We start from the raw sequence: 13,793 nt of genomic DNA on the forward strand, positions 1-13,793 counted from the left end.
TTTCATTTTATCTGATACCTTCTTGCTTTGTGATTCCTGGCACATAGGCTGGGCCAGACCAAGCCATGTCATGTGGAGCTTGCCTAACAACCTTTGAAAACCTCTAAGAATGGTGGATGGAGCTTCCTTTGTCTTATAGATTTAAAGACTCTCCTTGGAAGCCATCACCATGTGGCAGATGGTTATGATGCTCTAACTCTCCCATCTCTCTCCATCAGGACCCCAGTTATGCTATTCACATCAGTTATCTTTCCACTCTCTCACCCCCTCAGATGGAACTCCTCATTGTGATCCCCTATGGCCATTCTCTTAAGACTCCCCTAACACAGTTCCTGTGAGGGGTAGTGTTATCTCAGCTTCTTTTTCTAAAAGGTCTTTTGTCTATTGTCCAGCAGGGACTCCCTGGAGGAACCAGGTCAGTGGGGGCCTTTGGAGGTGATATCTCATCCGTAGTTCCTTCCTGTCCCTCCCTCTGCTTCACACCTGTGGTGAGGTGAAGAATCCTCTCCACCACACGATGCTGCCACCGCCTACTTAAGTGCTTAGGGCTTGGCACAAGGACCATTACCTCTGTAATGGTCAGAATAGAACCTTGCAGCTTCAAGTTGCTCTTGAGGGTATTTCTGACACAGCTACACAAAAAGGAACTAATATGGCCATGTCCAGCAGCACAAAAATCTAGACACTGGGGATACAAGATGAAGAGAATATTGGGGGCTGTGACAAATGCCACAACCAAAAGCAATTTGGGCAATGGAGGATTTATTTTATCATACACTTCCAGGTCACAGTCCATCACTGAGGGAAGTCAGAGCAGGAATTCAAGGAAGGGCTTGGATCAGAAAGGATAGAGGAACACTGCCTGCTGGCTGCTGGCTCAGTCTGGATTGCTTCCAGGCTCCTTCAGCTAGTTTTCTTATACAGCCTAGAGCCATCTCTTTCAGGAGTATGCCACCTATAGTGATGTACAGGCTCAGAGGATAATGCCACAGGCCATTCTGATCTGAGAGTTCCCTCCTCCCAGGTAATTCCAGGTTGTGTCAAATTCACAGTAGAAACTAACTAATGCAGGAGTCAAAAGGGATTCTTCTAACTTGGAGGATTCTGGGACAGTTCCCTGGAATACATTCTGGTTCTCTCAGCCTTCTCATGACAGTGGGTTGAAGAAACATTAGCTCTTCTGGGCTGTGGTGGCTATGATGACTATGAAGGCTATGGTGATGGTAATGGCTGAAATGACAGTATTGACTATGATGGCGGTGATGACTATGGTGAGTGAGGACTGTGATAGCTGTGCTGCTGTTGTTGATGGCCGTGATGACAGTCGTTGCTATGGCGACCATGTTTGCTCTGATGATAGTGATGACCAAAGGATGTGCTTATGTGATGAGTGAAAGGATGGCATACGGCCATGGGAATGGGATCTCCCACTTGTAGCATATGCAAAGGCAAACACTCACAAGCTAGGGCCCTCCTGAAGATTTGCCCTGACGAGGACCTGATAGAGAAAGGGAGCACTGGGGATAGAGTGCTCCAGGTTAGAGGACTTCATTGTAGTTAACAGATTTTGGGTTCCACTCACAGCACTGAGAATAAAATTAAAAGGAAATGGAGATTATACTATGTGTCTCAAAGCGAGAGGTCACCAACACCATCCCAGCCTTAGGAGCTGCTGTATAACAAGGACCCCAACTTCTGCTTTGTTTTCAGCTTGCCTCATCATAGCTGTATTTCTGTTTGAAGTAATCATACATTTCCATTTGTTTTCCTCTACTGTTTTTTACAGGACCAATTAGTGATAGGCATTGTAATACTTAATAAAAGTAACCACCTGTATTAGCTACTTTTCTAGTTGCTGTGGAAAAATACCCAATATTTAGGAGACAACTTAAGGATGGGCTGGCTTTGGAACACAGTTTGAGAATACAGCCTTTCATGGTGAGAAGGCATGGCAGAAGGAGAAGGAACCATTTATTTGGTCATCCATAATATCAGAAGTGTGACTTTCAGAACTGTACAGCACCATATAGAATGAGTAATACCTCCAACCTCTTCTGTAGCTAGTTTACTAAGGTAATAGCATTCTCCTAATGAGTAGGGTCAGATGCAGGCACATAATGTCTGGGCCAACTCCAAAACACGATGAGTCAAATCCTCTTCAGTCCTCTGAGCTTTCTGATGCCTGCATGGGCTGTGGACTCAGTAGTCGGAGAGCAAGCAGCCACCTTGGATCAAGAGGTATGAGACCTTACAGGACAGTATATTCTTGCACAATATAGGACACATTTTAAAGGTTGGTTTCTAAGGGCAAATTATATTTCTCCATATAAGAAAATAGAGACTTTTTTTTTTCAATGTGCCAGTGGAACCAATGGTAAACAAGACAACGTTTCTATCCCAAGGAAACCTACACAGATATTAAGATGACTGACAATTAGACTGGGATATTTCAGAAAGACACAGAGTATTTAGCCTAAGGGGGCAGCTCGTGGTAGAAGTCATGGTCTATTAAGTGCATTGGTGCCCTAGGAGGTAGAGGCAGGATGATCTTAAGTTCAAAGCCCAGTGAGATCCAGGATAGCCTGAGCTACAAATTGAGACCCTATCTTGAAAACAAAGTTTCTGAAGAAAAGGACCCAACCATATACAGATAGGTGAAAGGATTGGCCCTGAGGCTGGGGAAGGCATGGAAGAGTTGTCTTGCTCAGGGGTCTTAGCAGTGGTTGGCACTGTCCATCCTTCCTTAGGAGTCCATGGTGGGGATATTGATCCTGAGAGGATGCAGATGCAGCGAAGGGAAACCAAGCTTGAGAAAAATAGGCGGGTAGGATATTTAGAGAGATGCAGTTGTTTTGTGCAGAAACCACTGAAGTGGATCAAGTCAGAAGAAGGCAGATCAACTTGGTACCTAACCAGGAAAGATTAGATTTTGATAAGAAACTCCAACTCCAAAGCACGTTGGCTTTGTTTAGTTGGGAGTGTGTAAATTGCAATTTTGAGGAAAAGCCAGCTTCGCGTTAGGCCTGGCTTCTTAAGCTAAAAGAACATGCAATTAGACACAAAATTGAATATTAATTAAAAATGAGAAAGGAAATCAGAAGAGAAGGAGCTGTGCCTTTGGGAAAGCCCACACACAGGCAGTCTGATTTCTTGAGAGCTCAGTATTGTTTAATAAAACAAAAATCCCAGCCACTGGATTTTACCAAATGAAGACACAGGAGCCAGACTCTGGTGAAAGCTCAGGGAGGCAGAGAAAGCACCCAGCTGACCTTTCTACGCCACCGGAAATCACAGACGGGAAAAGCTTTTTCTCCTTTTCCACGCTGTAAATACCCTTTAACTCAAAGACCTCCCTTTCTGTTTACTTAGGTTCACTCTCTGTCAGCGGGCTGCTTGCTCTGCCTCTTGACCTAGGGTTGACTTTATTTAGCTCTTGGATTAAAGGTGTGTGCTAGGGCTGAGCCACACCACAACAATGTGATCAAATAAAGATAGTGTAGCTCAGGGTTGGGGATAAACTGAGTCAGTTTTATCTGAGACCAGAGAACCTCTGGGCAGCAGCAGATGAGAGAATGGGGGTACAAGAAGAAAAGGGGTGGATCGGCTGGCACTAGTCTCACTAGTTCTTAAGTGCTCCTCTGCTCTGAGGACAAGGGCTCAGCCCCACTATGGCGGGCAGTTAGGTGTTCTGGGAGAACTCTGTGCAGCTTGCTCTGAGAGCAGTAGCTGCCAACACAGGCCGGCAAGAAACTCTAGCCCTTTGGTCATTTGCATTAGAATTCAGCAGCGCCGCAGAAGCTGGCCAGCTCGTGCTTACATATTAATTTTTTTTTTTAATACGGGTGAGCGTGTGGGTGCATGGGAGAAGGAACTTGCAAAGTGGTTTGGTTTTTAAATAAAAGAGTGAACTGTAAAACCAGGCATCAGCAGAAAGCGCTAGGGCAAGAGCGCAGACACGCCCCCAAGCCACACCCCCAGCGAAATGCCAGTCTCAAGACTCCCACGTCTGGAGCGCGCAGGCTTGTGGGGTCAGGGGCGCGTAGTTTGTGTGTGAGAAAGGGGATACTCAGGTCAGAGGCACAATCTCCTCCGTTATCAGACGGCGTGAGATGTCAAAGAGATGCACTGATCAGGGGTGTGTGCTTTGAGGGGGTGCACAGTGCATACACAGTGCGGATACTCCCCAGCACCATCGATATGATCTTGGGGGTGGGGTGGGGTGGAATGCACGGATCCCAGACACGGATACTCACCAGTCCCATCCCCAGCTGCGGGATAATGGGGTGCACACGGGTCAGGGGCACAGATGTTTTCCCAGCCGCAGCCGTGAGGTCCTGAAAGGCCCATGCACACAGGTTAGGATCGCGCACTGCACCGGCGCGCGGATCACCCTAGACTTGGCCGTGGGTCCCCACAGCCACAGGATTCTTGGCATTGGAGCCCGGACCAGGCTTTAGCTCTAAGGCCGCTGTCCCCAGGGCGCGCGCACCAGGGGCGCGCAAGGCCGGGATGGGCGGGTCGGGTGCGGACGCGCGCTCCCGGGGGCGCGGCGCTGCCAATCGCAGACAAAGGCCGCCCAGCAGATCATGTGGTGCGGCGGGAGGAAGTGCGGCTTGTTTTCCCGGCTAGGCTCTGGAGCGGCGGGCGCGGCGCGATGCGCGGGTACCCGGGAGCGAACGGCTGCGAGCCCCGATGAAGCTCGAGCGGCCCCAGCCTGATGGAGGCGCCTCCGTGGGAGCCGGTGCGCAATGACTCCCTGCCTCCCACGCTGAGCCCCGCGGTGCCGCCCTACGTGAAGCTCGGCCTCACTTCGGTCTACACCGCCTTCTACGCGCTCCTCTTCGTGTTCATCTATGCGCAGCTCTGGCTGGTGCTGCGCTACCGTCACAAGCGGCTCAGCTACCAGAGCGTCTTCCTCTTCCTTTGCCTCTTCTGGGCCTCGCTGCGTACCGTGCTCTTCTCCTTTTACTTCCGAGACTTCGTGGCAGCCAACTCGTTCAGCCCCTTCGTCTTCTGGCTGCTCTACTGCTTCCCCGTGTGTCTACAGTTCTTCACCCTCACGCTCATGAACTTGTACTTCACGCAGGTGAGAGACGCTCACCTGCCCGGGTCGCCCACCATCCTCCGGGAGGGGGCAGGTCTCCTCGGCCGCAGGTGGAGAGGGTCTGGGCGAGGAGCAGGTTCTAGGGTCCTGAGACCATCCCATCTGCAGGCCCTACTCTCAGGCGACCCCCAGTTGTTCCCAAACGTAAGGAGGACCCACCGGATGCGGGGAGTCTTCTGCGCACATCACATTCGGTGCTGATGCAAGGGGTGTCTGAATTCTACTTTTCCCCTGTCTCCCTTGCTCATCTCAAGACACCTACCCATTATCCTGGAAGGCCATCTGCGTGTTGGCTCCACTTTGGGGCCAGGCACAGCCTGTTGGAAGTAATGATGAGACAGGCTTGATTTTGATGAGATGTTTTGAACCTTCGGGATTAGGATCCCTACTGTACTGTGAATTAGTAACTCATTCCACAGGATTGCTTCACTAGGGCAGTCTGGTGGCACACCCAACTCCTCAGTTGCAGGAGGTTTTTGGCTTGCTGTCTGAGCTCATCGGAGAAGCCCCAAGAAATAAGCCATAAAATTGAACCTGGACTCTTACAGGACCAGCAGCTTCGTTTTATGAGACCCGTAGTTAATGAGCTAAAGGGTTGCACGAGGGCTCTTGTGGCTGTGTCTCAATGAAAGTACAGTGATTGCAGGAGGCTGAGTAAAGCATTTAGCCAAGGCTTAATGATACTGATGTTGCCCTTACCGACTACTCCGGTTCCCATTAGCTTCCCAGGCACTAAATTGTCCGTTTTCAGTAGTACTCTGCCCAAGGGGCGAGCTCCTGTTGTGTCACCTGTTGGGGTGATTGACTTGTCTTCTTGGCAGAGGCCCCGTGCAAGCAGGCATTCCGTGCCTTTGAACGGTATCTCTATTTTTCAAAAGAAAATGTTATTTGAGGAAAAGATAATGGTCCTTGGTTGGAGTGCAGGTCAGTGGTGCCATGAATAATGGGCCAGACTAGCTAGTGTCACAAATGTTCTTGTATGGTGGAAACTGATGATTGAAAATTTGGAAGAAATATTTTTGGCTAACAAATACCAGGTGTGTTGGTACACACGTGAAATCCTAGGACTTGATGAGTGGCAGCAGGAAGAACAGGGGTTCTAGGCCAGCCTCAGCTACACTGCAAATGTAGGGCTAGCCTGGGGTATATGAGAGTCTGTAGGGCAGTCTAAAAGAGGGAGGGGGAAAGGTATCAGACACATTGGGTGTGGTGCTTCTCATACCTGTAATCTTAGAACTTGGGTGGCTGAGCCAGGAAGATTGCTCTGAGTTCCAGGGTAGCCTGAGCTACAGCAGGAGACCCTGAATCCCTCCCCCAGTCACATGTAATATTTAGTGGAGTGGGCATATACATATATTAATATTTAATGATACTATATGTATTCAGTCTCTGCTTGGAGACTTCTTAGTGGCCCTGTGGGTCAGCATATTTTCCAGCTCAGGGGTAATGGGCATGGCCTGTCAGAGTGCTGCTGTTGAACTCCAGGCTGTTGGGCTTTGTGATGCATAGGTTTTGTAATTGGGTGAAAATAAGGTGGTTCCTGCAAGATGCACATGTCAGGTAAGGTGGTGTCACCTGGAAAACTGACTCAGGAGGAGATCTTATCTCTTGTCCCTTTTGAGTACAATGCCCTGGCTCTCTGGCAGTCACATGCCAAGCCTGCTCTTAGAGTCGGATTAGGGGCCGGCCGGCCGGCCAGTGCATTTTCTGCACCATCTGCTGGTTGCTGGGTAAATGCTGAGCAAGGGGAAAAGTGACCAGGCAGACAGAGCCACTGGTCAGGAGGCCCCCGGTCACTATCCTTGTTTCCTTTATGCCCCCTCACCCCCACCCTTTGGGCATTTTGTCTGAGGACTCAGAGCTGGCAGAAGGTGGCACCACAGTGAGGGCATTCCTAACTTCCTGACGAGAGTTCTGGCCCTTCTGAGACTTTGAAAGTTGGCTCTTGGACTCCAGTCTGCTGGGCTGAAATGTGGGTTTCCAAGGATCATCTCACACCACGTAAACCCACAAGTGTGGGGGAGGGACGTGACTACCAATTAAGAAGTGTGTAGCCGGGTGTGGTGGCGCACGCCTTTAATCCCAGCACTCGGGAGGCAGAGGCAGGTGGATTTCTGAGTTCGAGGCCAGCCTGGTCTACAGAGTGAGTTCCAGGACAGCCAGAGCTACACAGAGAAAAAAAAAAAAGTCTCGGAAAAAAAAAAAAAAGTGTGTATTGGCTGGGCCTGGTGGTGCTTGCTTGTCTGTGGTCTCAGCATGTGGTAGGTGGAGACAGGAGGATTGCTGAAAGTTCAAGACCAGCCTAGACTGCAGGGTGAGATTTATTTCAGCTCCCCCTAAAAATATTCAAATATGTATACACGCGCCTGCCAGTCGTGACTTAAGGGACTGAAGAGAGGGAGGGCTGGGCTGCTTGTGCAGGGCAATGCCTGCATCCCCAGGGAGGCTGGGTAGGAGAGAGCGAGAGATGGCTTAGGAGTTGGAAATGATCAAGAAGAGGGTCTGGGAGGTAGAGGAGGCTGCCTCCTATTGTCAAGACCTTACACCTGGCGCACTAAGGTCACTTGGCCTTCCTTGTAACCCGTGAGCTGCTTCTCCTCTCGAGACTCAGAAAGAGAAGGCCTTACCCCAGGTGGAATGACCCCACCCCTGGAATGCCCCCATGGCATTTTTGTTGTACACACACACACACACACACACACACAGCAGTTTGGAAAAGGGGTGTGTCCCACTCACGCTGTCAGCCTGTTGCTGTCCTTCAAGGGCTTGTCAGGGGAGCAGTGTCGTGCTTGGTAGCTCAACCTGTCTACCCCATCTCTGCCTCTGTGGGTGACTACTTTGTCTATGAGGTGGGCTGTAGTTTCCTTCTGGCTCACTTTCTGATTCTTTTGCATGAAGCCTGAGGAGTAGTAGGATCCCCTGTATTGTTTAACCACACAGATGCTAGGCTGTGTGCCTACTAGTATCTTCTGGATTCCTCATCTGGGCCTGTTTCCCTTGCTTGATGGGAGGACCCTCTCCCCTCCTGAAAATTGAGCCGGGAACAGGTACCACCCCGAGGTTTGCAGACTCGAAGGACTTCAGTATGGTGAGCTCTGCCAGAACTCTCTTAGTAAGTCACCTTACTCTGATATCTATACCTATTGGGCCCACAGATTCTCAGGCTAGTGAGTGTCTGTTGAGGCTCCTCAGGGACCCTGAAGGAGGTTCCCTCATGCCAGCAGGCTCATGAGATTCTCCATTTCAGCCTCACTTTCTGATATAGCCAAAAAGATGGAGGGGCAGCCAGTTACTGGCTTGGTTGGCCTGTTAATGGAAAGAAAGCTGTATCAGTGTGAGTGTATGCTATCCCTAAATATTTGGGCTCTATTTAGTATACAGGGTATTAAGGACCTGTTTTTCCCAGTGGTGGATTCTTGCACCAACTCTGTGGGACAGTTGAGTTGCATGTAGCTTGTAGGGGAGGGCCAGACATACACAGAAGCCTTGGACCCAAAGTCGGCTGAGTACCACATCATATTATTTTCTTCATAGTTCAGGCAGGATGGGGCTTTGGCATTGAGGCCTGTGATAGTTTCTGTGCACAGGACATTGTAGTGTCCCCCTTACTGGGTTATAGGGGCAGATGGTCCCTAGAAGCAAAATGCCTCAGCTCCTTGCATGGGGCAGGCCTATTTTCACAGCAGAGGCTGAAGGTCATGAGGTGGTTGGTGCTCTGAAATCCTGGTTGCTGTGTCTGCCAGACACCCTAGAAATTTCTAGTCCAGGACTTGAATTTTATAGATTCCTGAGGTGGTTGAGATGAGTACAGACTTTTTTCTTGAACCCTATGACAAGGTCGTGCCATGGGAGGAGTGAGCTCTCTCTGGAGAGGTGGTTTGGCGAATGGACTAGGAGACATCAGAAAATCAAGTCTGTGAACTGTGTGTCACCTCACCACCAGGAAAACGGGGTAGCAGCTTTTGGACTGAGTGTATTCTTGTTCTGGCTTCTAGCAGTCAGTTTAGTCAAAAATTATCTATTAAATACCTGTTATATGTTGGACCTCTGGGAGTTGGGAGGAGGAAGCCTGTAGGTCTCTTGGCGATTGTGAAACAAACAAGGCAGATCCTGCTGGTTCCCAGGTATCTCATGTCAGAGCTGGAACGGTGCCTAGTCTGGGCTGTGCACTCCACATAGCCCAGGTGCTCTTGGCCCGTGCGTGCGGCCACTCCCTAGGCTCTTGGTCAGCTAGAGCTATGTGCATTTCTTAGTGTGCATTTGTACAGTTGAACGTGTGACCCCATGAGCATAGGTGTTGCCGACACTGTATGTACTGAGTTGCTCCCCGTGTGCCCACTTACCTGTCAGTGTCTGTGTGCACCTGTGAGACGTTATGTATGCATGCTTGTGCGTATATGTATTCAAGTGCCTGCAAGTACCTGTACCTGTGTACTGGGTGTGAACCCTTATATATGTCAGTGTGCATGCTTGCATGTATGCCTGTGTGCGTGCCCCTTTGGCTGTGTGTACATGCTGGTCTGCATTTTGGATGTATACTCCTGTGTGTGGGCACCTGTGTGTGTGTGTATCTCCATGCTTATGTGCATCTTTGAGTATATGCTTGCTGTACATTCTTATATGTGTCTCTCAATATCTGTTTGTCTAAATCAGTGTGCCTTTGCATATTTGTATGTGCTAGTGTTTGGATAGCTGTGTGACGTATGTGTGTGTGTGTGTTTGTCTATGTGTCTGCTCATGGAGAGCCTGCATTCACTGTCAGTGCTCCTGCCCCTAGTGCCTCCTGGGTAGAACCTCTCCTGTCTGAGCAGGCCAGGCTTCTCTGTTGTTCCTTCAGTGCTGTCTTTGACTGTTGTTTTTTGTTTTTTGTTTTGAGACAACATCTCACTAGGTTGTCAAGGTTAGTCTTAAACTTGCCAAATAGCCCAGGCAGGCTTTGAACTCTTGACTCAGGCTCCTGAGTAGCAGCTGGGATAGCAAGCCTGGGTTACCAGATGTAACTTTAACATCTTTATTCTCTGCATGTTGTTTCCTCCCTTTCCCCAAACTCCCTTTGAGTGCTTGGCCCTCTGGGAACAGGCAGACACCTCCCACTGTATTTTGTGGTTCAAGTCCTCTGACTGTGGCTTCCCTCAGAGGCTTGACTGAGGAAACTGCACAGCAGTAGTTAGTCGCCCCTGGGAGCACCTGATGCTGGTCCCTACGTTTAAGTTCCTGTTTCCATGGTCAGAAAAATAGAGGTCAGGACACGAGTCCTAAGTTGGTGTCATTGTGTGGATGAGTTCAGTGGCCCATGCCAGGGTGCATCTGCCAGCATTCCCAGGCTTGCCTGTCAGGCCCCATCCCTGTCCCCTGTCTATTGGATGTTCTTCCTGCCAGGCTCTCAGCTCTGAGCCCAGCATGGGAGTGAGCTGAAGCAGGGCAGGGAGCATGAGAAGGACTGAGTAGCCAGGCATTGCCCCATGAGGCACTCTGCAGCGACACCTCCCTGCCAGGATCCAGGGTTTGGGGAAGATCCAGGCTTACGTCTACTTCCTTCAGCCCTTCCTGGTCACCTGGAATGTCCTTGTGAAGAGGAAGCCACTTCCAGATTGGAAGTCCTGCCAGTCTTGAACTTCAGCTGGCCAGGGCTCCTAAGACAGAAAAATAGCTGCACGGAGCGCTCAGGGAGCACCTATGGGGAGTATGGAGGAGCACCTATGGGGGTGTGGAGGCTCGGAGGGTCTAAGTTATTCTTCAGCTAGGCTGAGGCCCACGTGGGAGGGAGGAGTGAAGCCCAGTAGTTACCTCTTCATGATGCGTATTCCCTAGGTGTCCTGTGAAGATAGTGAGAAAGGAAGGGATACCAGGACGGCCAGGACTTTCGCCCATGGCCACACGTGGTCTCTGTCACGTATCCCTTCACCCCTTTATTGTATTTTTAAATAGTCCTTGTAAAGGTGAAAAAGCATCCTTAACATACAGGTTTTAAAAATAGCCTCCAGGGTGGACTTGGTCGGTGAATTGCAGTAGGCTCACTGGCCCTGGGCTGCAGTAGGCTAGCCCTGGGGTTAGGACAAGCCTGTTTGTTTTCCTATCTCTTGTCCCACCTTTTCTGTGGGGGTTGCTGAAGCAAGTCCTGCAGGCAGGTCACCCATTCAGTGTCAGAGTTCAGACTACAACTTAGTATGGCCACAGGAGAGACCACACTTCCAACATACAGAACCTCGGGGGTGGGGGTGGGGCCAAATCACATCCAACACTTAGTCACTCCTTCCTCTTCAAGTCAGCCTCAGACAGCCACCACCATCTCTTCTGTATGGTCATTACATATCAGAGTGACCCCTGTGCTGCTCTCACTTGGTATATTATTTATTTGGTGCTGGGGATTGGTCCTAGGTCCTTTCCTATGCCACATAAGTACACCCAGGAAGCTAGATCCTTAGTTCCCTTGTCACTTGAAATTTTGATTGAGGCAGGGTTTCCCTCTGTTGCCTGAGCTGTCTTGAATTCACGCTGTAGTCCAGGCAGGCTAAGTCCTGATCCTTGTGTCTCATCTTTCCAAGTAGCCAGGATGGTGAGCTTATACCACTACGCAAAGCTGCCTTTTTACTTGGAACCAGCCATCCTTACTTTAGTGCCTCTCCTTGTTTCTCTGTTGTGATGTGGGCTTGTCCCTTCCCTCCTGATGGCTGTTCTTTAGAGTCCTACTCAGTAGCTGGGCCTGCTGGCACAGGCCTGTTAACCCTACTATATGCCAGAGACTGAGGCAGAAGGACGAACGTGGGCTGCAGAATGAGTTCAGGGCTAGCTTGGGCAGCTTGGTAGGACATTGTCTTCAAGTAAAAATGTAAAGAGGAGGTTAGGGATATAGCTCAGTGGAAGAGCACTTTATTTAGCACTTTGAGGTCCTAAGTTCCATCCCCAGTATGGGGGTGGGGAGGCCTCAGCCAGGTCACTTCCCCTTCAGGGTTTCCCATAGCAATTATTCATTGTAGGACACGAGGAACACCATCCAGCACCGCGTGACCCACGGGTCATGGGTTCCTGGGAAAGTCTGAAAATCTCCATGTTTGCTTCTGAGGCAGAAGGTGACTCTACCAGAGGAAACCTGGGCATTTTGGGCATTGACCTTGTGTTGTGTTTTTTTTTTTTTTTTTGCAAATTTTGCTTTCCAAGAAGGAATCCTATGGTAAGATGTGGAGGGTTCTGGCTGCATGCTGGCCAAGTGACCCTCTTCTGTGAAGCCCTTGGGCTTGACTCACTAGTTCCTAGTTGACTCACTGTGGGAGAAACACATCCTCCCTGTCACCTGGTTAATCTCCCTAGGACTGTTGTGGCAGACGAGCAGCCCCGTCTACCAAACTGAAGCTGTGATCATGGCTCTCAGTGAGAAGATGATTATAGCACCCTGTCAGATACAGTGCTGCCACTCCTGGGACTGAGGAGAGCTACTGTGACAGAGGCTGTCCTCGGTTGTTAGTTTCCATGCCAACACAGATGGACTATGCTTCCCTAGTTAGTCAGCTTGGGATGGGCAGGGCAGAGCTCAGACTGAAGCTGTCTTTGAGGCTGCTAGGCCACCTCTTCCTCTCCATTGGACAGGTAGAAGTGTGCACGGCCCCTTTGAAGGAGGCCATAGTGATACCTGTGGGCACCCAAGGACGGAGGGTACAGACATCTCTGGGAAAGCATTCTGATGAAGATGTGTGCCACCCTGGTTATATGACAGATGCTAAGCCCACACAGGACAACAGTCTGCTTCTGGGCTCAGTGTGTTTGCCCCCGAATCTGGCTCTCAGCAGACCTGACAGGGAGAAGCAGGAGTACCACTGATCAGCATTTGGTGCATTTGGTGTCTTTGGGTTCAACTCGAAGAGCTTTCCATAGGAGAATGGCCCTGAAGTCACTGTGTAGCCCCTTCTGGCCTCAAACTCATCATCCTCCCACCGCAGACTCCCTGAGACTGGAATTATAGACATTTACCAACACATCCAGCTCTAACTGCCCTTCTTAAGTGATAGGGCATCCCTATGGGACCAAGGATGATTTTGCCTATGGGACCATGTGTACAGCATAGCCTGGCAAGGCCAGTCAGCTCCACTGTCATGGACACAGGCATAGGTGTGGATTGCAGACACTCCCCTGGTCCCGAGACCCAGGACCATTAGCTGTATCTCCCATCTGGAAGGAGACAATTAGCAGAGAATGCAAAAGCACACTCTCACGTTGCTGTCTTGCAATGGTGACCTCAGCTGCAGATCCCCTACAGTGACTCTGAATTCTCCAGGGAATCTCGTAGGAGGGGGCACACTCTGCACCTGATTTCAGGGACCCTGGCTGTCCCGTCCTGCTCTGTGAAGGGGGAAGCTCAACGCCTATGCTGCACACCCTGAAGCAATGGGATGATGTCTGGTTCTGGGAGGCAGTGGAGGGAGGAGGAGGACCGACCTGGGCTTCTGGGTTTATGTAATAATTTCCCCAGTCTATCAGGAAGTGGGCTGTGCAGCAGGGCCATAAGGAGAACCCATGTGCCTCTGAGTCCATCACCTGAGTCAGATGAGAGTTCCTTTTATGGTCAAGAAAGCATCCAGGCTAGTCTTTTAACATTTAGAATCATGGCTTGGAGACATGTCTGATAATACCCAATCCTAGTAGCCATATTAGGCCAGCACAGGTCTACATGCACAGTGCCTATCAGGAGGCAGGT

At 50.1% G+C, this 13,793-nt stretch overlaps 1 protein-coding gene and 1 long non-coding RNA gene across 4 annotated transcripts in view; one reads left to right on the plus strand and one right to left on the minus strand.

Annotated features, from left to right (window-relative positions):
* Positions 1-1,780: 1,780 nt before the first annotated feature.
* LOC115029091 (uncharacterized) lies at positions 1,781-5,408 on the minus strand. The gene is made up of 3 exons (XR_003834666.1): positions 5,367-5,408; positions 4,254-4,334; positions 1,781-2,225 (listed from the first exon to the last, which is right to left on the minus strand). It is a non-coding gene; the product is annotated as an uncharacterized LOC115029091 (long non-coding RNA).
* Gpr137b (G protein-coupled receptor 137B) overlaps positions 4,602-13,793 on the plus strand; it is a 34,857-nt gene continuing 25,665 nt past the window's right edge. For all 3 annotated transcript variants that reach the window (XR_015045484.1, XM_021180412.2, XM_021180413.2), the window contains exon 1: positions 4,602-5,086. Coding sequence is in view for 2 of the 3 variants with exons in the window: in XM_021180412.2 (XP_021036071.1) it covers positions 4,718-5,086 (369 nt within the window). In the remaining variant the exon portion in view is untranslated. The remainder of the gene's footprint in view (positions 5,087-13,793) is intronic.

The sequence above is a fragment of the Mus caroli genome, unplaced genomic scaffold (assembly GCF_978045245.1).
Source record: "Mus caroli unplaced genomic scaffold, Mus_caroli_1 scaffold_15, whole genome shotgun sequence".
In the NCBI taxonomy this organism is placed as follows: Eukaryota; Metazoa; Chordata; class Mammalia; order Rodentia; family Muridae; genus Mus; species Mus caroli.